Genomic DNA, 26,268 nt, shown 5'->3' with positions numbered 1-26,268 from the left:
GTCCTGATACTATATGCAATATTAGATCACAAGATCTGTAAAAGATTGCCTTATTGAAAAGCCCTGCTGAATATTGAGATATGTAAGAAATATGCCATCAGGTGGCATCTTTATCTAGCTGTATCTCACTGTTCCTGTATATCATCCTGCGTACTGATAAACTGGGAATGCCTATTATAAAATAGGTGAATAAGTGGAAGGATATTGTCCATCTTCATATGAACAACATATTCAAGATTTTCAAACATCTCTCAGAAAGACACGAACCAGCAATGCCAGAGATGTCAACTCCTTGCCCTTCCTCACTCTTCATTGCTGACAAAGACCAGACCGGTCTTTGACTAAAACAAAGTCTCCAGTATTTATGAGTGTAAAGTGAGAAGGAAAGGTCTTGTGAACCACTGGCATGTCTTGGCTGGTCATATCAACCACATTTGCGACAACTAATGTCAGGAACATGTACCTTTGGAATTGTGTCGGCTCCAGGGGCTGTATTCCATCAGGTGTACCAGTACACAGGGGACATTGTGTGTATTCAGGAGTCGTGTCTGGACGCTCAGCGGCAGGCTGGCAATAAAAAAGATAATGCATAGTAAAGAGAAACATGACAGCAAAGGCAGCAGGCAGGCACTGAAAAACCAGAGGTGAACATATAAACTTGCCCAATTGGGTAAATATTGTCAAGACTTGGTTGGGCTATTCAAATGAAAAGAAAAATGCTTGTATCGACATAGAACCTCTCATGGTCTCAGGATGTCCCAATTGCTTTACAGCTAATTAAATACTTTCTCAAATTTGGTCACTATTACAATGTTGGCTATTCAGCATCCACTTTGTATTCAACAAGGTCTTACAGAGAGCAGTAAGATAAATGGTCAGATAATCTGTTTTATTTGTCTTGGTTAGGTGATTAATATTGGCCAGGACACCTGAATAATTCAGGTTCCTCTTCGAATAATGTTATGGATTCATTTATATTTACCACCAAGTGAGCCAGCATATAAAAAATGAAACCTACAATTCAGACTGCACACACAGCCACATTTCAACATTTTAAATGTTTTCCTGTTATGGAAAGAACTTTAGGAGTTATGTCCAAATGTATGCCTTCCCTGTCCTTTATTCAAAATGGCATGGAATCCACCCAGAAGAAAATTACATTTCAATTGCAGATACTCAAAATTATTGCTGAAAGAAAATCTATACAATATACCACCTCGAATACACGTAATTAAATGACCCATGGCACTTCACAGGCACATTAATAAACAAAATTCAACACAGAGCCACATAAGGAGATATTAGGATAGATAAGTTTTAAGAAAGCCCTAAAGAAGGAAAGAGAAGTCAAAAGATTTAGAGGGGAATCCCAGAGCTAGGGCCGAGGTAGCTGTAGCCCAGACTGCCACTGGTGGAACGTTGAAAATCATGGCTACGTAATAGTCAAGAATTGAAGGAGCACAAAGATCTTAGAGGGTGATGAAGCTATATTTACAAACTGTGTTGTAGAAGCAAAGTTAATCGGAAAAAAGTATATAATGCCACATTCTCATAAGATGCTGCTCACAGCAAGCAGGATGCCCAGCCCACAACAGGGACAGAATCCAATCACCTTGTGGACCACTATTCAATGAACTGTTCTTTAACAGAATGAAGTTTTAAAAAAATCTCAGCAATATCAGCCAGATTTTTGCGAACAAATCCACAGCAAAATAACGTTCACAATTTAACAAAAAAAGGATGCTAAATTAATAATTTTATTCAGATATACTGTGGTGTAGTTGATATAATAAATAGGACTGTCTCATTGTTATAGAACTAATAAAGATACTGGAATTAGAACACCTTGCAGGAATAGTGCCATACTATTCAACATTTAACCAATACTTGGCGTGCTTCACTGACCTGAGGGTGAAATATGAAATGCCTCATCATTCAACACATCTCATACAATAAGCATAACACTGATACTTTAAAAAAATGACAAAATTTCTCAATTAGCCCAGTGCCAAAATGTGCTCCTGCTTTAACAATGCATCTTCTACACATAGCAATGCTTCTGTTACACACCTGTCAATGTGATCAGTTATATAGCGAAGAATGGAGAGCGCCTTCAGGGAAATATCAAATTCCAGCTCTTGACTCTGCTTCTGTAATTCCTTTATGAAACAAAATGAAAGCATATAACATTTTAACCAGTACACATAGCACAGTTTCTCTTTGAAGCTGAAAGCCCCACAAAAAATTGCAGGAATGGCTGAAGTAAAAAAAAAACTTGGTTTTACTTTGTTCAGGGTTTATTTGGACTCAACAAATACTGTGCTGCATCTGTAATTTGTGTACTGTCAAGTACACGTTGGGGATAAAATCTGCAACACAGCCGTATTTTCTTGATCCGATTTCATTAGATAATTAAAATGATTAACAATATACATGCTAGTATGGGTAACAGCTATAGTTAACCTGTAGAATTTTTATATTCTCCCTTAAGTGGCAAGAGAATGGTGCAGACCTATATACTAACTTTACTTTGTCATGTGCCACAAGTTCTGATCAGAACAGTTAGAGGGCCAACAGAAGGTTTTGATTCTACTATTTAATACACATGAAGATTGCAGTCCTGAATGATTTTGGAGGTGAGAGTTTTACTCTTTTAAATCTTTACTCGTTGTCCACATTTGCAAGATTCAAGCCTGTTTTTAGAGCCATCAATATGTGGAATAATCTGGTATCAAGGTAGTTTGGAATTGGCAGATGCTTTAGAAAAGGATTAGAAAGGTTCCTGATTCCAGGAAGGAGTGAAGGGAGATATATTTGTAAAAGATTCAACGTTAGTCAAAATGAGTCTTGAAACAGGTTCAGATTGATAGAGGAGGTTGGGTGGTGCCTTTCCTTTCTCGTGTTCTTTCTTACCAGATTTAGAAAATTGTGCAATTGGAGTGAGGGATTGAAAAATATTTGTGTTCTCCATCTGTACAAAGTGGTGGACATTTGAGTTAGGCTGCAAAAGCAGTTCATGATGTATCAATTCATTTCTTTAAACCAAAAAGACGTGCATGAAAGAGAATTGTTGAGCTGAATGACTTTTTTCCATTTCATGCTGACATACATCCTTCTCTTGGTGGGAATTTATGATTAGTAGCCATGACAAACGGAAAGGGATCATTTACTGGAGTGCAGATCCTTCCAGCTTCTGTCCAACTATTTGACTTCTTATTTCAAAACTAGCATGTTCGGGTTTCCAAAGGGTCTAAGGACCCATCCCAGTATCTGTTAAAACTTTGGTAAAAAATAATAATGAAAGCTCCTGACAATTCACCAATTTCTCTAAACTGTTTGAATTATCCAACTGTTTGAATTAAGCAGCATAAATAACATAGCAAAGTGGGAAATTAGTTCTTAAAAATTAGAATGACCAGTCTTAATTTTGAATTAAGACTAGACAATAAAGTCATTGCTCTGAAGCAGGAAGTTTCTGGACAAAGTTTTAAAGAAAAAAGAATAAATTTTTATTATGTAGCACTTTTCACAATCTCAGATTGTCTCAAAGTGCTTCATAGCCAATTAAGTATTGTTGAAATGTAGTCACTTGTAATATACAGAATTGCAGCAACCAATTTGTGTAAGATCCTGTGAACTGCAATGAGATAAAGGGTCTGACAATCTGTTTTTGAGGGTGTTGGTTGAGGAATGCTGCCCTGTTGTCACTCATGCCATGGAATCTTGTATTTCCACCTGATCTCAGAGGGCAATGGGGCTTGGGTTTCTTATTTCGCCCCAAAGACAGCATCTTCAACTTTTTAATAGTACACTGAAGTATCAGCCAAGATTATGGGCCTATTTTACCATTTTGATTCTAAGTGCTGGGTGGACTTGAAACTGGGAGTGTTTCAGATCTGACTTTTGGACCTGTTCTGAAGCACCCCTATACGCACTCCGCCCGAAAAAATCTCAGCGATTCCGAATCGCGCTGCACAAGCCTACGGCCAGGACTTAATGGGCCCGAAACCCTGCAGCTCCGATCGGTGCCTCCAACTGCGTATGTGCAGGACAAAAAAATGATAGAATGCTGCTCCCCTGCCACATCCCTCCCAGGCTGGATAATGCCTTTCCCTGGCCCCCACAGACATTGCCCCACCCTCCCCAACATTAGTGACCCCCTTATCCCTCCACCCTCTCCACCACCCAGACCGATCGCAGGTCCCTCCCATCCCTTCCCCACCCCGCCACCAATCTCAGACAGAGTGGCAGCGGACCCCCCTTCCCTCCCACTGAACTCAGGCAGAGTGGCAATGGACCCCCCTTCCCTCCCACTGATCTCAGGTAGAGTGGCAGCGGACCCAGCTTACCCTCCCCCACCAATCTCAAGTAGAGAGCCGTCAGACGCTCGGGCACCCACCTCTTCACTAACCCTCACTGACGGAGCACCCAAATCGGAGTTATATGGAGCATGTCTGTTTCGCGCCGATTCTGGATGGGCGAACGTGGTGATAAAGGGGGAAGTGCCAGTAAAGTTGGGTGTGCAGCCCATTAAGTCAATTTAAATGCATGCAAATGCATTTAAATTGCTGTCACACCCGTTTCGGGTGCGGTCCCAATCATGGCCATTTTTGGGCCTTGCTAAAGGGGGAACCGGTGCGGAGGCAGATGCGGATCGCGCTACTCACCTCATACCTGACTTTACCAAGTTTCTGCACCCGAAATCGGACGCAACGCGATGATAAAATCGGGAGCACTCTGAGGCTAAACGATGGACCACCTGAGAACAAAGATGGATCTTCATGAACAGTCTGAAGCTAGAAGATATACCTCCTCCAAGGCACCAAATCTGGAAGGTCCACCTGTAAATACTTTCCAAAATCACTGCTACCACAAGGTCCAGGGTCGCAGGCAGCCTCAGTCCCGAAGACAGCCCCAAGCATTGTTCAGGTGAGACCAGACATCTGCAATTCACGTTGTTACAAACATATTTCATGCCATGAGCATAATTCGATGCTGGGTATGGGAGGAGAATATGGCGGAGGCCCAATTTCACGTCAGCGTTAATTTACAGCATGATCTTCTGCTGGCGCCTGTCATGGCGGATTGGAAATTTTGCCGGAGGCTGGCGTGAAACTAATTTGCATTCCCCTAACGGGATGCAGGTGAAGGCCTGACCCCCAGCACCGGATTCTCTGTGATGCTGGCGGGAAAACATGCTGGCATGAAATATGTTTGTAACAACGTGAATTGCAGATGTCTGGTCTCACCTGAACAATGCTTGGGGCTGTCTTCGGGACGGAGGCTGCCTGCGACCCTGGACCTTGTGGTAGCAGTGATTTTGGAAAGCATTTACAGGTGGACCTTCCAGATTTGGTGCTTTGGAGGAGGTATATCTTCTAGCTTCAGACTGTTCATGAAGATCCATCTTTGTTCTCAGGTGGTCCATCGTTTAGCCTCAGAGTGCTCCCAAAGATCCAGCTTCATTTTCAGGAGGTCCACCTTCTTTCTTCATGAGTGGGTCAATGATGTTGGGCACCTTTTCAATATGGCATCCAAACATGACATTAAACTATGGGTTATCAGGCCTACCCAGCCATGGAATTGAGCGCAAAACATCTGGATACATAATTAATTAGCTTGGCTCTGGAAGATTTGGCATGTTTTCCCTCCAGCCTCTGCAGCAGGAAACATTCCAATTTCCTGCAAGGCCATGGGACCCAGGCTGGAATTCTCCCATTTTGAGATTAAGTTTTCAAATGTTTTTGAAGAGCAGCTTGAATGCACAATGTTCTGACTTAGAGGCTAGAAAACATTAAGCCAAGTCTAACATCTAGGGATGTTAATAAACTAGAGATACACTAGAACAATAATAAGTACTTAAGAAAAGCTAGGGCTTTATGATGGGTCATTTAGCCCATCAAAGCTTTAGAACTGTACTCTGAATGTGACTAATACTTTTGCCTCTAACATTCTAACCCCCTAGCATGCCAATTTGTTTTAAATCATGATGAATTTCTTAAAGTTAATATTTTGGGTTCACCGTTTATAATTTTAATCTACCTCATTAAGATTCCTTCCACAACCTCAGGCATTTCTTTGAAATATAAAGTCCTGTAACCAATTCAAAAAAGAACTTACCAGAGGTTAGCAAAGTTTCCAATCAGAATACCAACCATCTTAGTGTTTTTAACAGCACATAGTACTACATTGCTTTTCTCTGTATCCCAGCACCAATGCCAATTACATGGTCCCCCTGTGGCAGGGCTGTAAAATCCTGATCTACATTTCTGTTGCAGTGTGGGATAATGTATAGATGTAAGTTAGGGTTTAAGTTTAGTCAATGTTGATTTTAATGTGTTTTTACAGTAAAGGTCTTAAAACATGACATTTTGTCATGTGATTCCTTGAGTTGGTCACTGGGAAATTCATATCCTTTTAAAAGTTACTGGTCTTTCCAGGGACCATAACAAAATACACTCGCACTCTGGCTATAGAAATACATTAATATGATTTAATCACACAGGGATGCCAAATCAACAGTGGTTTAGCTCCATATCATACCTCTAGGGATGCTGGCGATGATCTGTTCAATTCCTCTTTTTCACAGCCATCACTCCGCGCAGCCAGCAGGGTCAGCTTTCGATGGCAGTAATCAGCGAGATCCAGCACCGTATCATCTGCAGAATCACACACGTCCTGCACACAAGAAATTAAAATGGGATATTCCAGTAGAGATGGTTGAAAGGTGTGGATAGGCCAGCAACTGTATTAAGCCCAGAACAGACCTCAGCAGATTAATATCCCATTTGTTACCTTGTTACGATTGAACAGATAAGGAACATCCAGGTTTGATTCCTTGATTATGCTGAGTTTGAAGATTCACATTTAAATAAAAATAATTTGCAATAGAATTAACAATGACGTAAAGTTAGCAATTACTATTAGTAATGCATCAAATGTTTGACGCATTTGTATAGTATTTCTCCATTTTCCAATTTGAAAGAAGTATTAACTCTTTAAAATACGGATATAATGAATTTGGCTACTAATATAGCATGGGAAATTCAGGGGTACGGTTACACATACTATTAACAGGCCTGAGAAATGGCAGAACAAAGAAACTTTTAAAGAACTGCTTTCCTAATCAGAAAAGGCCTCACAGGTCCTCTACATTCAGACTAACACCACTGCGTTGTTATCAGAAATATGGTATCACCTGACAAACCAGGCCTTCAGCAGGCTGCTGGTGAGTGAATAAAATGCACAATTTCCTTACGGAACCTCACATTTACAGCCTGGGGACCAGGGGATGGAGGGAGTAAAAAGAAAAAGGAAAAATGGGAATATCTTTTCCAAAAACGTTTCCATTCAAAGATTTGTTTGGTGGTAAACTTAACTACATTTGATCAATATTTTGTTATTGTAGGAAAGTATTGTAGAAAAATGTTTGTTAAATGTCCCAGTCACTTTGCATTGGGGTTTGCAGAGATGGCAGATTTGATAAAATTGCTCTCTCCTGAGATGGAGTTACACCTTCAGGTACATCGTCAGAACAGTTTTACTTCATTTGAATGGAACCATGTGAAGCAGATACTTCACTCTGGTGTAATTACTCTTCCTTACAAAGAGATGTATTTTCATTCAGTTAATGAAAGTCACCTTAATAATAACAAACTGCCCCCAAGATGGATGCCTGACTCGGCGGTATGCTGGGCTACAAAAAGAGGGGAGGTCAAAGTTCAAGATGGCTGACATTTTCACTCAGGCACCCACATATAGCAAAACTGTTCAACTTCAAGGATCATTGGTAAATAATGGCCAGCATTTTCACAAGGGTGTGATTTGTAACATGAGGTGAATAGAAACATAGGAACAGGAGTTGCAATGAGTAGTAACATTTCTGTCCTTATTTTGTACAGTTTTGAACAAGTTAAAGTTCATAATGCTACACGGTGGAGAACAAAATGACAAGTTGGATGGAATTTTACAAAAACAAATTGAGTGCCAAACGAGCGTGAAAATGGGAGAATTGCGCCAATTTTCTGGGCGAGCTCCCAGACGCAATCGTACAGCATTTAGTTAAAAAAAAGCCCAGATGCGATTCTTGCCAGTAGGGGGCAGATCGGAACCTAATCTCACCAGTGAAGCCAGCTGCTGAGCTCTTGGGGTGCCATTCTTGGGGACCCTGATTTCCCAATTTTGATTTTGCCAGCAAATCAGTGCTGGTAAGATTGCAAGAGGCAAGCAACCAGGCACAACCCTGTATTTTTGCCTTTTGCCCGATTTTACCGGTTCACCTCGCTAATCGACAGGCGGGATGAGCCGATAAGATCGCGCCCATTGTCTATGGGAACCGGAAAGATCTGACTGATCTGGAAATAATTCAAACTAAAGAATAATTCATAGAGATGTATTTTGAATTGTTTATCTGGTCCACAGCAACATTTGGGACTGAGATAGCATGGTCTCATAGGAATTCTGTGCAGTTGTTCCTATGCATTGCATTTTTAGTCAAAGGTGACTAATAGCATTGATTTCAGAGACTCATAAAACATGGGGGCGAAATTGGTTCATGCCAACATTGCAAAACAGTTTTGTAGTGAAATGGCAGCCAATTGTTCACCACATGCAGTCTTCTGAAGATCACAGAACGTTATTTCAAATTCTTTTTGCAGACCCATTTTCTAGTTTCACTGTTGTTTTGATTTGTTTAAAAATTAAAAATCTTGGCAATATTTTACAAATCAATGGAAAATAAAATTAGTATGGTTAAAAATCCTTTGTTGATTTGCTACAAGCTCATTTTACATAGTGGAAACAGGCCAATTTCAACCTCAACAATACAGCGGGGATTCTGCAGTATGCATGTTCCATGTGCATTTTTTGGAAAACATTTCTTTTGCATTGTACTTATGGTATGGGAGAAAATATGAGTAATTTTTGTGAAAGATACGGCAATTATTGAATATCCATGGATTTTTTTAAGCTTGATTTTGGAAGTTAGTTTAGTGCACCTAGCTGAAATGGGTAACATACCTACCTTGTGGTAAAAGATAGTTTCTAGAAGGTTAATAATGGTTGCTTCGTGATGAATCTATGCAAGAGAAAGGACACAGTCACAAATTAAGTTCACTCAATATCGGGAATACAGTGCTAACAGGAACGTTCTGTCAGTGAGGAATAAATGATATTTGAGGAGTTGTTCATGCTGTGTCAGTGTCAGCTCATTGTAGATGCAATGCTGCCAATCACCATGTTGTGATGATTGAAACCCCATTTACAGTCAAGGGGTGATACCAGAGTGAAAACAGATTTAAGATGCACCTCACACAATGGACATCAAACAGAAGACAGACTCTCTCACGTTATAGTGAATTACACCTCTTTCATACCAATTTTTAGTTTATCATTACAAAGCTTAATTGTCAGATTATGTGATGATGTCATCATGCTACAAGATTATGCATGACTGGAAACATAAATGTGGAATGCAAATTGCTCAATATGTGAGGGACCTGAAGCTCAGAAGTGTGAGGTTTCCCAGTACGATGGGGGATATCAATGATTCAATTGTATTCATATGCCAGCTTCAAAACATGATTGTAGTGAAATGGGGCTTGTTGTGCTGTAATGCTACCATTGTAATACCACTACTCCTAAATTAAACAATCTTCTGTGCAAGATAGATTATACACAGGAGATAAATGATAGACATGTGACAACTATGTCACAATGACTATGGAGTTGATAGCATTGGTGCCTGTTCTTTAAAAGAGAAAGGGTTAAACCCAGTACCATACATATTATAGGAATATTTTGTGCAGTACTACATGCATTGTACAGGTCTTGTAGCTGGTATTATACTGAGTAGATATGTTGCACCTTAATGACATACAATTTTCTTTCATTCATTCTTGGGATATGGGTGTCCCTAGCAAAAATAAAATTTGATGTCCATCCTTTGTTGTCCTTGAGAAGGTGGTGGTGAGCTTTATTTCTGAAATGACATGTGTGATGATTATGCTCCCACAATGCTGTTAGGTAGGAAATTTAAGGATTTTAACACAGTGACAATGATATATGTCCAAATGACTTGGATGGAGACTTGAAGACAATGGTGTTCCCAAGCACCCGCTGTCCTGGTCTTTCTAGCTTGTGGAGGTTATGGGTTTGGGAAGTGCTGAAGAAGCCTTTTCAATTTACTACTGTGCATCCTGTAACAGAGGGAGATGGCATGCCAATTAAACGGACTGCTTTTTCTAGAATAGAATTGAGAATCTTGAGTGCTGTTCAGACCAACAGAGATTATTTCTTTGCATTCCTGGCTTGTCACTTGTAGATGGAGAGGGTTTGGGGAATCAGAAGGTGATTTATTCACCACAGAATACCCAGCTGCTGAGCTTTTGCAGTAGCCATGGCATTTATTTGGCCACACATTTAATTGTTTGGTGAATAGTGATCCCGAAGATGTTGATGGCAGGAGCATTTGGCAATGGAATACACCAAAAGTTTGATTATGAGGAGAGATTACATAAACTAGGTTTGTACTTCCTGGAATACAGCAGATTAAAGGGTGAATAGACTGAGGATTTAGGGTTTTGAAAAAGATTGATAGGATGGATAGAGAGGAATGTTTTCTGCTGGTGAGAGAATATAGAACAATGAGACGTAGCCTTAAAAATCGTAACCAAGACATTCAGGAGAGGAGTCAGGAAACATTTCTTCACACAAAGGATAACAGAAGTGTGGAACTCACAGAATCATTACAATTTAGCAGGAGGGCATTCAGCTGTCATGTCTGCACTGGTTATCCAAACAAGCAATTCACCTTGTGCCGTTTTCCCATCTTCTCTCCGTAACCCTGCACATTCTTCCTTTTCAGATAACAGTCTAATTCCCTTTGTTGTGCTTCAACTGAACCTACCTCCACCACAATCTCAGGCAGTGAAACAATTCCCTCCCACTAAAATCAGTAGATGTTAACTCAATTAGTAATTTTAAATCAAAGGTTGATAGATTTCTGCTAAACAAGGATATAAAAGGAAAGAGAACCAAGGCAAGTTGATGGAATAAAGATATAGATCAGTCATTACGTCACTGAATGGTGGAACAGGTTCAAGGAGTTGAAATATCTATTGTTGTCTACATTCCTATGGAATGGTCTCGCTTGTTAAAACCGATCATTGCCTGGCATCTGTGTAGCAAGTTACTTGTCACTTATCAGCCCAGGCTGAATGTAATCTAGGTTTGTTATAAGTAGACACGATTGTTGAATTATCTAATGAATTGAGAACACTGCAGTTATCATTTATGATAGAGAAAATGTCATCGATGAAGATAGTCATGTCTGTAGCTAAAGTAAAGCTTCTAATAATCACAACTATCTTCCGTTTTCCAGATATGAATCCAGCCATTACTGTGCATTCCTGATACATAATGACTTTGGTTTTACTCAGTGCCCTTGGTGTCACAGCATTATTATTGACAACGTATAATAATAAAGGGATACCAGGCAGACACCATGTAGGAGCATTGTATGTAATGCAATAAACAGCAGAGACATGTGATACTTGTTTTATTATAGAAATATAGAAAATTCATGGCACAGAAGGAAGCCATTCAGTCCAACATGTCTGTGCCAGCCGAGAAAGAGCTATTCAACCTAATCCTACTTACAGGTCTGTTGCCCTGTAAGTTGCAGAACTTCAAGTGTTTGCTCACATATTCTTTTTATATGCAATGAGCATATTTGCCTTGGCCACCTTTCCATCCGCATCACCCTCTGATTGTCGTCTATATGGATTTCAGTAAGGCATTTGACAAAGTCCCACGTGGCAGGTTGGTTAAGAAGGTTAAGGCTCATGGGATACAAGGAGAAGTGGCTCGATGGGTGGAGAACTGGCTTGGCCATAGGAGACAGAGGGTAGTGGTCGAAGGGTCTTTTTCCGGCTGGAGGTCTGTGACCAGTGGTGTTCCGCAGGGCTCTGTACTGGGACCTCTGCTATTTGTGATATATATAAATGATTTGGAAGAAGGTGTAACTGGTGTAATCAGCAAGTTTGCGGATGACACGAAGATGGCTGGAATTGCGGATAGCGAAGAGCATTGTCGGGCAATACAGCAGGATATAGATAGGCTGGAAAATTGGGCGGAGAGGTGGCAGATGGAATTTAATCCGGATAAATGCGAAGTGATGCATTTTGGAAGAAATAATGTAGGGAGGAGTTATACAATAAATGGCAGAGTCATCAGGAGTATAGAAACACAGAGGGACCTAGGTGTGCAAGTCCACAAATCCTTGAAGGTGGCAACACAGGTGGAGAAGGTGGTGAAGAAGGCATATGGTATGCTTGCCTTTATAGGACGGGGTATAGAGTATAAAAGCTGGAGTCTGATGATGCAGCTGTATAGAACGCTGGTTAGGCCACATTTGGAGTACTGCGTCCAGTTCTGGTCGCCGCACTACCAGAAGGACGTGGAGGCATTGGAGAGAGTGCAGAGAAGGTTTACCAGGATGTTGCCTGGTATGGAGGGTCTTAGCTATGAGGAGAGATTGGGTAGACTGGGGTTGTTCTCCTTGGAAAGACGGAGAATGAGGGGAGATCTAATAGAGGTATACAAGATTATGAAGGGTATAGATAGGGTGAACAGTGGGAAGCTTTTTCCCAGGTCGGAGGTGACGATCACGAGGGGTCACGGGCTCAAGCTGAGAGGGGCGAAGTATAACTCAGACATCAGAGGGACGTTTTTTACACAGAGGGTGGTGGGGGCCTGGAATGCGCTGCCAAGTAGGGTGGTGGAGGCAGGCACGCTGACATCGTTTAAGACTTACCTGGATAGTCACATGAGCAGCCTGGGAATGGAGGGATACAAACGATTGGTCTAGATGGACCAAGGAGCGGCACAGGCTTGGAGGGCCGAAGGGCCTGTTTCCTGTGCTGTACTGTTCTTTGTTCTTTGTTCTTTGAAAGAAAATTCTCCTCAACTTCCCTTTAATCCTTTGTCAATTAATCCAAATCTATGCTCTATTATCTGGCTGCTAAAGGAAATCATAGGTCCTTATTATCCAGTCAGATCTAGGCCTCTCATAACTTTTGCAACTCAATTAAGTCTTAGTTCAACCTCTGTGTTCCAAAAAACAACCTGAACCTATTCAATCCTTCCTCATTGCCACAATTCTCCAATATTGGCAACATCCTTGTAAGTCTCTTCTGTACCCTCTTCAGTGCCACCATATCCTTTGTAGTAGTTCTAGCATAACCTTCCTACACTTATGTTCTATGTGCAGTCTAATAAAGAAAAGTATACTAAGTGTCTTCTTAATCATCCTATCTATCTGTGCTGCTACCTTCAGGAATCTGCAGATTTAAGGTTCCTCTGTTCCTCTACACTCCTCACATCCTATCATTTATTGTGTGTTCCCTTGTCTTCTTTTCCTTCACACTTCTCTGTAATTCCAATTGTCACTTTTCTGTCCACTTACCAGTCTACTGTTTTCTTCCTCACTATCAACTAAAATGAACAATTTTTCTACCATCTGCAAAGTTCTTAATCGTATTCCTGACCTAACTAGTCTAACAGATTGTCACTTACCACAAGAAACAAGAGAACCAATACAGAGCCCTGCAAAATTCCTACAGAAAACAACCTTCCAGTCATGAAACACCTGTTGACCATTAACCTTTGTTTCCTGCCAAGGAGCAAATTTCTTCAACTTTCCAATTGCCTTCGGATCCCATGGGCTCTTAGTTTTCTGACAAGTCTGCCATGTGGGATCTTGTCTAAAGCCTTGCTAAAATCCATGTGGACGACATCAAACGAGCTGTCCTTGATCCTCCTTGTTACATCCTCAGTCAAAAATCAATCAGGTTGTTCAGACATGATCTTCTCTTAACAAATCCATACTGAATGTGCTTAAATAATCGGTGCCTTTCTAAGTGAGTTATACTGTCCCTCAAAACCTTTTCCAACAATTTGCCCACACCAAGGTTAGGCTGACTGGCCTGCAATTGCTCGGTCTATCCCTTCTTCCCTTTTTAAACAACAGTACACTATTAGCAGACTACCACTCCTGTATTTCCTCCTTTGCTTCTCTTAGCAGTCTGGAATATATCTCATCTGGGCCGGGCAAACATTTCAAAGATGCTAAACCTCTTAATATTTTCTCTCTTCCCCTATTTATACTATCCAATACTCTCACCTATATTTGATCTTGGACACATAGAAAGGTAAGTGTGACTTTTCTTTGCCTCCAGCCTAACAAAACTAACTTGGTATTTTACTACCTGTACTCATAGGATGTACATGTAAAGGCACATTTATGTATTGGCTAGGTAAAGATTCCTACAAAATAAAGAGAACCTATTAACTAACAGAGACTACTACGTCTACAAAATACAAAGACAGATACTTTTACAGATTGTTTGCTATTCTACAAAGATTACTACAAATTGTCTACTACTGAGTATCTTAAGGGGTGCAGAAACCTATACTTTTATATTAAATTTCAATGAGGGGATCAGATAGCTCTGACGCAGAGTCATTGGGACTTGAAACATCAATTCTGGCTGGAATTTTATGGCTGCTAACGCCGGCGGATCTTCTGGTCCCATCAACGGTGCACATCCGCCGCGGGTTTCCCGGCAATGTGGGGGCATCAATGGGAAATTCCATTGATAGTGGCAAGACCAGAGGATCCCTCTGCTGGTGTACGGTGCGCCACCTCCCGCCGTGAGAAACACGCCAGAAAATCCCCCCACTGTTTCTCTCCACAGAAGCTGCTAGTTCTGCTGAGTATTTCCAGCATTTTCTGTTTTTAATTTTAGATCAGATAGCTCAGTTGGATAGAGTGTGGCACAAAATAATGCCAACAGCACAGGTTCAATCCCTGTGATGGCTGAGGTAATTCTTGGGGCCTACTCTCTCACCTCGGCTTATTGTGATATCATTGCATAAGTCATGATGAGTGACCCTTGGACAAGGAGGAAGAGAGGGGGAATTTCAATTACAAGTATCCCTACAATCAATTAACCACTCAGAGAGACACACTGCAGGAAGGCCTTGCATCCCTTCCCTTCTGTTCAAATGTGGAGTTCTGCGACAGTCATTGAATCACTAGGGCATTGATTCATACTTCCCCATTGCCACCCAATTAACAGACTTTGTGGCTAGGGTTTTCAGGGCCTTTTCACTATTAATCTGCAATTAGAAATTATAACAGAGGGTTGTTTTATATGAAGTGTCGGGGTTACTTGATCCAAGAAGGAACTTCATACTTCTCTCAAATAGAAACTTTAATTTTCTTATTCTAAAATATGGAAGTGGACTATGCCTCCTAGTGTTTGGTGCACTGCCAATTTTTCCTACAACAGCTTTGAAAAGTCAGCTCTAAATTAATTGGGCAAGATTGAATTCATTGACTATGACTGTGAAGAAATCCAGTGGACAGTTTTACTCACCACAATATATATGGGGAATGTGCTCTTAGGAGTGAAATCCTGGAGCTGACACAACACAGGAAACACCTTTTGCTTCCAGACTTCCACAGCAATGAGTTCATGAATCAGTGTGGAGACCTGCGATGAAAACAAGATAGAAATGACAGCTATAAAATCCCATAGGAACAATCAGTTCAAGGATCAGGCAGCAAGAAGGTTATGCATTAAAGTAGCTATGCACTATAATTCAAATTCCAACAGGTCAGCAATCTGGAATCGTAATTTGGGATCAGAAAACACAATACTGGTCAGTTAAAACCCTGCTGTTTTCAAGTCTGGCAATAAAGCTTCAGCTTACAAATCAAATCACAGCTGGTGATATTTAGGTATTTGGCACCTGAAATACCCACATGCTGACTGCATGGGTTAGGGAGATCCAGGACCCAACAGACCAGCATTCCTTTAGAAAGATGAAGGCACTAGTGTCAGAATGATGGAACTTTATCCTGATTTTCGATCCACACCAAAAAATTGAAATGGCTTTTGCAAACTGGCTGGCGATTAATCCTGATCTCTTTTGATCCAGATGCTGCATAAGTATTTCTCTACGAAAAAGTTACTTGTTCCTAACATTTCCAGGATTATTTGTGCTGCATTTAGTACGGCGAGGAACCATAGGCTGAATTTTCAGTCCCCCGCAAAGGCAGGAAGGGAAGCATGAGGACCCCAAAATACAGAACTGGGTGGCATAATTTCAAGGCACCAGCAATATGCACCAGTGCAGAGTCAGGGTAAGGGTAGAATCTTGTCCTCTTCCTCAATGAGATCAATTAAACCTGATAAAAAGGTTGTATAAAGCTTGTTGAAGGGGGAGAATGGAATATTTAAAGGGACAGATGCTTTCAGAAACTCAGAGGTTGATTCTCCCATCCTGACGCGGCGGGCTGGGAGAATCGCATGTGGGCCGATTCGCGGGATTCGCGCATGCGTTGCCGACACGCATCTCCGAGCGCCAGATATTTGGCGCAGTTGGGACCATGCTGGAAACCGGCGGGAACAGCAGGTAAATGATTTTAATTTATTTTTAACCTTATTTTAATGTCATTAGCGGGCCCGGGACTGAAGTCTCCGAGCGCGCTAGCATCTCCCACCCCGTCAATGCAATTTCATTCCGGCGGGGTTCAGACTAGCTCCCCACTTTCGGGGAACTAGCGAGAGACCCTGCGGGAGTGAAGGGTGGGCAATTAGGGCCCCCCAGGGGGGTCGGACGGCAGGGGGTGGTGCCCCCTGTGCATGGGCATTCTAAGAAGCCTCACAACACCAGGTTAAAGTCCAACAGGTTTATTTGGCACGAGCTTTCGGAGTCTCAGGCTCCTTCATCAGGTGAGTGAGGACTTGTGTTCACAAACAGGGCATATACAGACACAAACTCAATTTACAAGATAATGGTTGGAATGCGAGTCTTTATAGGTAATCAAGTCTTAAAGGTACAGACAATGCGAGTTGAGAGAGGGCCAAGCACAGGTTAAAGAGATGTGTATTGTCTCCAGCCAGGAGTCATTGAGATTTTGCAAGCCCAGGCAAGTCGTGGGGGTTACAGATTACAACCATTATCTTGTAAATTGAGTTTGTGTCTGTATATGCCCTGTTTGTGAACACAAGTCCTCACTCACCTGATGAAGGAGCCCGAGACTCCGAAAGCTAGTGCCAAATAAACCTGTTGGACTTTAACCTGGTGTTGTGAGATTTCTTACTGTGCTTAACCCAGTCCAACGCCGGCATCTCCACATCATGGGCACCCTGGCAGTGCCAGCCTATGCCCCCTGCCACTGCCCAAGGGGCAAAGTGCCCATGTGAGGGGGCACCTTGGCACTGTCTGCCAGGTATGGGGCAGTGCCAAGGGGACAGGGCCTGGGGGCAATCGGTGGGGGGAGGGGTCCCACTGCCACTCTACATGAGGATCGGTCGGGACTGGAGGGAGGCCAGCGATTGTGGCGGGCTGGGGTCGTCTGCCGAGGGGGATCTGCCTTCCATGGCGGGGCGGGGGGGGGGGGGGTCTGCTGGGGATGCGGGGATATCGTCACTGCAGCGGGGGCTGGCTGGAGTTCGGGGTGCTCCAGAACGGGTGGGGGGAGGGGGGGGGGGCGGTGGTGGTGAGTGGGGGGGGGGAGGGGATCGGGGCTGGCCCGGGAACGCTCGTAGGGGCCGTGATTGCCGTGAGCTGGCCAGTAAACTGCAGGCTGACAGTTCGGGGCTGTGCAAGCACAGAGGCCTTGAACTTTCAGACTGTGGCATGAATAAGCCCCCCCCCCCCCCCCCCCCCACCCCCGAGCTTTTATTGATATTCACGATTGTGACCTCTGCATTGCACAGAGTGTTGGAGATTTTAGTGTGAACTCCCACTGAAAAAACAATCGTGATTTACACCAGTTTTCCTGCAAATTCAGCAATTAGAACTTTTTTGGGGAGAATCGCCCCCTCAGTTATTGAGCATCTGAGGGATTGCACATTCACGTTGTGGGGGAGGGGCCTCGGTCAAAGCTGCTCTAACGTATCATCAAGGTCTAACCAGATGGTCTATGGGGCATTTAGTAAGAACTCCTTGTTGCTGCACAGGTGGCAGGGAGAGTGGGTTTGAATAAGATTGGCAGCCCATCCCATCTGGATGGAGGGGCAGAGGACAATGTTGCCAAAGAGACTGGGAAGCCAGAAGTCCAGAAGAAATGCTCCAGCTAGCAATTGAGGCACAACTGGCAGACTTTGGACCCATTGGTAATGAAGGGCAAGACTATCTGCAGGAAGAACAGATGCTAAGGCATCAGGAGGGCACAGGAGAAAATAAAGAGAGGCAAAGGAAGCCATGCCCTCACCACAGGATCTGCTGCGCAAGGCAGAGTTCCTTGGGAGATAACTGAGAATCAGTGCTGCAAGAGACTTCAACTCTCCAGGCAGATGGTCACAGGCATCTGAGCATTCATTGCTAAAGCCTTTGTGCCTTGGAGCACTGGTCACCATGCCCTGCCAATGGCTGTCAGAGTCACTGTAGCCTTGAACTTCCTCACTTCTGGCTCCTTCCAAGAACCAGCTGCGGACCTTACAGGCATCTCAAAAATGGCTGCAGAAACACTTCCTCATCTTGCTGGTCACTGATGTTATCTTTAACAGTGCTGACAATACATTCATTTAATCACAGACACGGCCTCACAGGGATAGAGGGCATTGGGTTTCACCTCCTGTGGGCACACAGCATTATCAATTGCACCTATGTGGCCATCAAGGCACTTAAGCAACCAATCAGTGAAATGCACCAACAGGAAGGGCTTCCATTTCTTCAATGTCCAACTGGTCTGTGACCACAACAAGAGCTTCTCTCACGTGGATGCTGCCCTGACTACTTCGTCTTTCGTCAGTCCAGGCTGCCTCAGATCTTCACTCCAACCCCGAAAGTGCGTGAATGGATCCAAGAGATAAGGCAGATCCCTTGAAGAGGTAGCTACCAGCATCCTCTGCTGGCAATCCACATACAGAAGTGGTAGAACTGATGCCACATGCTCAGTAGGACAACAATTGAGCAGCCATTCTGCTTCTAAAGATGCAATTTAGTGTCTAGATCTGTTGGTTGGTGCCCTCTAATATCCTCCTGCGAGGCTGTCAGTCATTCTACTGGTCCGCTGCACTCTCCATAACATGGCCTTTCAGGGGCACGTGGACCTTGAGGACAGCTCGTCTGGGAGGCAGCAGGAGATGAATGAGTAGGAGGAAGTGGAGGCTGTCACAAAAATGCCTCTTTATTTTTGAATTTTTAAAAAAACTTTCAACTGACTAAGCACTTTAAAAAAATGAGACAGCAAACTACTTTCAAATGCAAGGCAATCTTCCAAGGTGAAGGTGAGTAAAGCACATAAAAACTCCACCTGAACGGAAGTGTGAAGAGAAAGATGTTTCAAAGGATATCGACAGACATCAAAACCCAACACTCTAAGAGATTAAAAATGCAAAGTGCTGAATTGTAATCAACGGTAAGGACAATGGGAACTACTAACCCAGCCAGATAGACTCAACAGACGCTCAAACCCATGTGGAGGACAAAATAACCCCATCTTCTGTTGGTTTATATTATTTTCAAATATGTCAAAAGTTTCTGAGATGGAAGATCAAAATGTGACTGCTTGTTCTATAATAATCACTGCAAGACATGTTAATCAAATTCCTTTTGGGAATATACAGACAGGAAGTTTTTAAGAACTGGATTTTCCAAGCCAGACACAGAGGGAGGTCATCCTGCATGAGACCGAGAGATCAATTTTAGTTGCTGCAGCCTAATGTAAATTGAATGGTAGCAGCCTGAAAATTATGTTGGTCACTTACCATCTCTGTCACTTCAGTCGCTGCCATATAGGGTGCTGAGAAGGGGGCTAGTGCCCTTCCATTTGCACTGGTATTGAGCTCTCGAACCACTAGTCCTTTAAAGGGACTGGACGAAGCCCATCAAAAAACAGACCAAAGAAATTTTGAATTTGAATTTTTGTGGGGTAATGAGGAGAAAGAATGCTTTGCCTGGTCGTACAAAAATACTCTCGCCCAGCTTCAACATACTCTCCCCTCCCCCAGGATCACATGTCTGCAGTCTATTATTGTATTACATTTTTCTCAATCATCTTCAAAGATATACAACATATTTTTTGCGTTCCTGAAGAACACAGTCTCCATCGCACAATAGACAGTTGTCTACGGGAGTGCTATAGTTGGATGGGATGAATGTTTTGCAGGCAGTTGTCTAAATAAATGCTGTCATTGGAGAAGACATGTATGGGCATCTGTAAGGAGAAATAGAATGCTTTAGAAAGACAACTGAAAGTCATAATTATAGTAGTGCTAAACAAATCATGACTAAACCTTTTCAGCTATGTTAGTGAAAGCAATGCTTATTTATTGATTTTATTTCAAACATCAAATGCATAATTTTCAATCTCTACACAATGGGTGCTCCTGATTTTACTGAATGAAAACGAGTCCTCTTTCTCCTCACTTGGAGAGTTGGGTTGTCAACTCTAATTGAACGTATTTCTAAAGGTTTTATCCAACTACCTTACACCCAAACTCTCACAATTGGTTGCCTGACATTCTAACTTGATGTCACACAGTCTTCCCACACAAATTGAAAAGTGAACAGACTTATCGTTAAAAGATTAACAGTCATAAATCATCCAACCAAAAAACCTTTCTCCTATCTCCAATATTTTATAACTAATAAAAAAAATACAAAGGTGATGCAAAAAACATGTTTTGCATGCCCTGTGATTTTTCCCTCAGGTTGTTCATAGCAGTACAGTATCCTGGAGATTAATCTTTAATTCCTGGAGACTCGGGTTGCCAACCCTACCTCAATGCTCCAAGTCAAAAAAATAAGTTTTCTCTTCTCTATGCTTAATAACAAACATAAATAACATGTGACAGTACATGTAAGAATAAATTATAGTTTTCAAATTGTTATGTGAAGTATAAAGGAAATATAAGCTAAACTGTGGATGCTGCATAATGCAGAGCTGAGCAAAGGGATGCATTTTCTTACTGCCTTGTTCTGCACAATTCACAGAACAGAAGTTCTGATTACCCACTTAAGATGATTCTCAAGGTCAAAGATGCAACTGGAATGGAAAGGCAGAGTAGTAGTAAATAGTTGACACTTTGTGTATTATTGTAGGTACATAGGTTAATGCTATCCTGCTTGGTGAGCAGCCTGTCTTCATATAACAGCAGTTTAGAAAAGACAAAAAAGAGCTCACTTTTATGTAGCATTTAATCGACTCCTTAGTCAAGTGTGGCAGTTGATCTGTATAAGCTCTCACAAGCAAGAAGTAAATGACTGATTAGATAATCTATTTTAGTTTTGACGAGGAAACAGGATCAATGTGTATATTATGGTGACCAACTTATGTGTAATGGCCTCTATCTAAGCATGTGGTGAGGTAGGCACATCAAGGTTTTCAAAATGGAATAGATAAATCCCTGAAGATAAAAAAAGAGGGCTACAGGAAAGAGCAGGAGTGTGGAACTAATAGAGTTGCTCTTGCAGAGATTAAGAGGGACAGAACACTGTGTGGTAACTATTCTATAATTGTATGTATTCTATTATGAAGGAATTTGTGCAAAATGAATATCATGTGATGTGAGAAGAATTATGTCTCCAAGATGCCTGATAAAATGATCATGGATTAATCTAATACTATTTATTTCACTGATTCACATGCTGATATACTGTTGTTAAAAACAGGACTCTGTCTTTGATAATGCAGTAACCAGAATAAATTTTAAAGGTGCAGTAACTCAAGTAGTTTCAGAAATGCAGTAGTTCAAATAGTTTTAAAATGTGAACTGCATGTTTGAAAAGGATCTGCTGTCACAGAATTTGATTAATAACTGAAACTAGTAAACCCATTAGCAATTGTCTAGAAGATCACTGAACTAAATGGAGCAATGGGACTTGCTGTTGGTCCAAGCTAAAGAAGAGCAGGAAAATACAGAATACCTGAACAAAATGTTGAATAGGAGCAGGAACTGCCTATGTACAAATGAACTCAAGATGTGTAAACTTGATGAGTAAGCAAGAAAACCAGAGTTTCAGCTGGTTTGGACAAAGATGATTGGACTTAGGGTTTTGAGTAAGATGACCAGCAGTTTGACATTGTGGACAGTCAAATACAGAGAGTATAAGACAACGAGAAAACATTTAATTTGTATGGGTGAGTGTCATGCTGGCAAGACACTAACACATGAAGCTGAACAAGAAGTAGTAAATAACACAAGCTGCTTTGACCATTAGCCCACTGGATTGGTAAATTACTGCCCAGTCGTTGTAATGTGCTAATTTTTGCTGTGTGCCAGTGAAAACTTTGAATTCATAGAATCCTACAGTGCAGAAGGAGGCCATTCGGCCCATCGAGTCCACACCGACCACAATCCCACCCAGGCCCTACCCCCATAACCCCATGTATTCACTCTAGCTAGTCCCCCTGACACTAAGGGGCAATTTAGCATGTAACCCGCACATCTTTGGACTGTGGGAGGAAACCGGAGCACCCGGAGGAAATCCACGCAGACACGGGGCGAATGTGCAAACTCCACATAGACAGTGACCCAAGCCGGGAATCGAACCCGGGTCCCTTGCGTTGTGAGGCAGCAGTGCTAACCACTGTGCCACCACTGACACCACATTGTCATTGCTAAAGTCTAGAATCATAAGATCATCGACTAATTTTAAGATCATTTCATCAAGATCTCAAACTCATCTCCACATCTGTTTTCATTCTTTCCTCCTGCATTTTTCAAGTCTTTAAGCTTGGAGTTACCTATTTGCTATCAGATTTACTTCTCTCAACCTCTGTCGGGTTCCATTTGCTTTGTCTTGTTTCTTGTGATATTTTTAAATCTAATTTCACAAAATGTGGAATTTGTACTCACTAAGGGGTGAAAATCTAAAATGTACTGGTAGTGGGAATATTTTTCTCCCTGTAAGGAGGGAGAAGTGGATATAACTGCTAGACTGGGTCTGCAACAGATGGTGAATGAACCAACAAAGGAGAAACATACTTGACCTCATCCTTATCAATCTGCCGGCTGCAGAAGCATCTATCCATGACAGTATCGCTAAGAGTGACCACCGCACAGTCCTTGTGGAGTCAAAGTCCTGCCTTCACATTGAGGATAACCTCCATCGTGTGGTGTGGCTCCGTCACCATGCTAAATGGCTCAGACTTTGAACAGATCTAGCAACTCAAGACTGGGCATCTATGAGGCGCTTAGGTCATCAATAGCAGCGGAACTGTACTCCAACACAATCTGCAACCTCATGGTCCGACATATCCCCCATGCAACCATTACCATCAAGCCAGGGGATCAACCCTGGTTCAATGGAGACTGCAGGAGGGCATGCCAGGAGCAGCACCGAGCATACCTAAAAATGAGGTGTCAACCTGGTGAAGCTACCAAAAAGGACTACTTGCATGTTTCGACGCGTCATAGCGAAAAACCACACCGACCTCCTCAGAAGACAAACACGTGAGACGGCGGACAGGATATCCTTCGTCGTCCAGTACTTCCCCAGAGCGGAGAAGCTATGACATCTTCTTCGGAGCCCTCAACATGTCATCGACAAAGATGAACATCTCGCCAAGGCCAGCCCCACACCCAAACTACTTGGCCTTCAAACAACCGCGCAACCTCAAACAGACCATTGTTCGCAGCAAACTACCCAGCCTTCAGGAGAACAGTGACCACGACACCACACAACCCTGCCACAGCAACCCCTGCCCGATGTGCTGGATCATCAACACAGATGCCATCATCTCATGTGAGAACACCATCCACCAGGTACACGGCACATACTCTTGTGACTTGGCCAACGTTGTCTACCCGATACGATGTAGGAAAGGATGTCCCGAGGCATGGTACATTGGGGAGACCATGCAGTCACTACGACAACGGATGAATGGACACCGCTTGACAATCACCAGGCAGGAGTGTTCCCTCCTGTCGGGGAACACTTCAGCAGTCAAGGGCATTCAGCCTCTGATCTTCGGGTAAGTGTTCTCCAAGGCGGCCTTCAAGACACACGACAATGCAGAATCGCTGAGCAGAAACTGATAGCCAAGTTCCGCACACATGAGGGCGGCCTCAACCGGGATCTTGGGTTCATGTCACCCCATATGTAACCCCCAAGACTTGCCTGGGCTTGCAAAAATCTTACTAACTGGCCTGGCTTGAGACAATTCACACCTCTTTAACCTGTGCTTAACCCTCTCTCCACTTGCATTGTCTGCACCTGTAAAGACTTGATTACCTGTTCAGACTTGCATTCCAACCATTATCTTGTAACTGAGCAAGTGTCTATATATGCCCTGCTTGTGAACCCAACTCTCCACTCAACTGATGAAGGGGCAGCGCTCTGGAAGCTGGTGCTACCAAATAAACCTGTTGGACTTCAACCTGATGTTGTGAGACTTCTTACTGTGCCCACCCCAGTCCAACACCGGCACCTCCACAGCAAGTGATAGACAGAGCTAAGCGATCCCACAACCAACGGATCAATTCTAAGCTCTGCAGTCCTGCCACATCCAGTCTGAATGGTGGTGGACAATTAAACAACTCATTGGAAGAGGAGGCTCCACAAATATTCCCATCCTCAATGATGGAGGAGCCCAGCACATCAGTGCAAAAGATAAGGCTGAAGATTCGAAGCAATCTTCAGGCCAGAAATGCCGAGTGGATGAACCATCTCGGCCTCTCCAGTGGTTCCCAGCAGTTCAGATGCCAGTCTTCAACCAATTCGATTCACTCCACGTGATATCAAGAAACGGTTGGAGGCACTGGATACTGCAAAGGCAATGGGCCCTGATAACATTCCGGCAATCGTACCAAGCTTTTCCAGTACAGTTACAACACTGGCATCTACCTGACCAAGTGGAAAATTGCCCAGGTATGTCCTATACACAAAAAAAGCAGAACAAACCCATCCCGGCCAACTACTGCCCAATCAGTCTATTCTCGATTATCAGCAAAGTGATGGAAGGGTCATCAACAGTGCTATCAAACAGAACCTGCTCAGCAATAGCCTGCTCAGTGATGCCCAGTTTGAGTTTCGCCAGGGTCACTCAGCTCCTGATCTCATTACAGCCTTGCTTCAAATATGGATAAAAGAGCTGAATTCGAGGTGTGAGTGACAGCCCTTGACATCAAGACCGCTTTCGACTAAGTGTGGCATCAAAAAGCCCTAGCAAAACTGGAATCAATGGGTATCAGGCTGGAGTCATACCTGGTACATAGGAAGATGGTTGTGGTTGTGGAGGGCCAGTCATCTTAGCCCCAGGACATTTCTGCAGGAGTCCCTCAGGGTAGTGTCCTAGGCCCAACCATCTTCAGCTGCTTCATCAATGACCTTCCCTCCGTCATAAGGTCAGAAGTGGGGATGTTCGCTGATGATTGCACAATATTCAGCACCATTCACAACTCCTTAGATACTGAAGCAGTCCATGTTTAAATGCAACAAGATCTGGACAATATCCAGGCTTGGGCTGACAAGTGACAAGTAACATTCGCACCACACAAATGCCAGGTAATGGCCATCACCAATAAGAGACACTCTTATTGGTGATGGATAAGAACCACCACCTCTTAACACTCAGTGGTGTTACCATCACTGAATCCTCTCACCATCAACATCCTTGGGGTTACCATTGACCAGGTTAGGTGCATTGGCCATACTAAATTGACTCTAGTGTCAGGGAGATTACCAGGTAAATACATGGGGTTACGGGTATCAGACCTGAGTGGGATTGTTGTCAGTGCAGACCCGATGGACCAAATGGCCTCCTTCGGCACTGTAAGGATTCTATGAAGAAACTCAACTGGACTCGCCACATAACATAGTGGCTACAAGAGCAAGTCAGAGGCTAGGAATATTGCGGCGAGTATCTCACCTCCTGACTCCCCTAAGCCTATCTACCATCTACAAGGCACAAGTCAGGAGTGTGATGGAATTCTCCCCACTTGCCTGGATGGGTGCAGCTCCAACAACACTCAAGAAGCTTGACACCATCCAGGACAAACCAGCTCACTTGATTGGCACCATGTCTACAAACATGCAAACCCACCATCACTGATGCTCAGTAGCAGCAGTGTGTACTATCTACAAGATGCACTGCAGCAATTCAGCAAAGATCCTTAGCCAGCACCTTCCAAACCCACGACCACTTCCATCTAAAAGGACAAGGGCAGCAGATACATGGGAACACCACCACCTGCAAGTTCCCCTCCAAGCCACTCACTGTCCTGACTTTGAAATATATCACCA

At 42.9% G+C, this 26,268-nt stretch overlaps 1 protein-coding gene across 1 annotated transcript in view; it reads right to left on the bottom strand.

Annotated features, from left to right (window-relative positions):
- The window catches only part of zmynd10 (zinc finger, MYND-type containing 10), a 52,569-nt gene that overhangs the window by 20,989 nt on the left and 5,312 nt on the right, over positions 1 to 26,268 (bottom strand). Inside the window, exons 3-10 of the mRNA XM_078210145.1 lie at positions 15,441 to 15,557; positions 15,116 to 15,180; positions 13,466 to 13,556; positions 13,105 to 13,125; positions 9,023 to 9,076; positions 6,544 to 6,678; positions 2,071 to 2,159; positions 464 to 567 (exon numbers count right to left, since the gene is read on the bottom strand). Of these exons, the coding sequence (XP_078066271.1) occupies positions 464 to 567; positions 2,071 to 2,159; positions 6,544 to 6,678; positions 9,023 to 9,076; positions 13,105 to 13,125; positions 13,466 to 13,556; positions 15,116 to 15,180; positions 15,441 to 15,557 (676 nt within the window). The remainder of the gene's footprint in view (positions 1 to 463; positions 568 to 2,070; positions 2,160 to 6,543; positions 6,679 to 9,022; positions 9,077 to 13,104; positions 13,126 to 13,465; positions 13,557 to 15,115; positions 15,181 to 15,440; positions 15,558 to 26,268) is intronic.

The sequence above is a fragment of the Mustelus asterias genome, chromosome 3 (genome assembly GCF_964213995.1).
Source record: "Mustelus asterias chromosome 3, sMusAst1.hap1.1, whole genome shotgun sequence".
Taxonomy (NCBI): Eukaryota; Metazoa; Chordata; class Chondrichthyes; order Carcharhiniformes; family Triakidae; genus Mustelus; species Mustelus asterias.
Note: the sequence above shows the minus strand (reverse complement) of the source record. Positions and strands in the feature narration are given on the sequence as shown.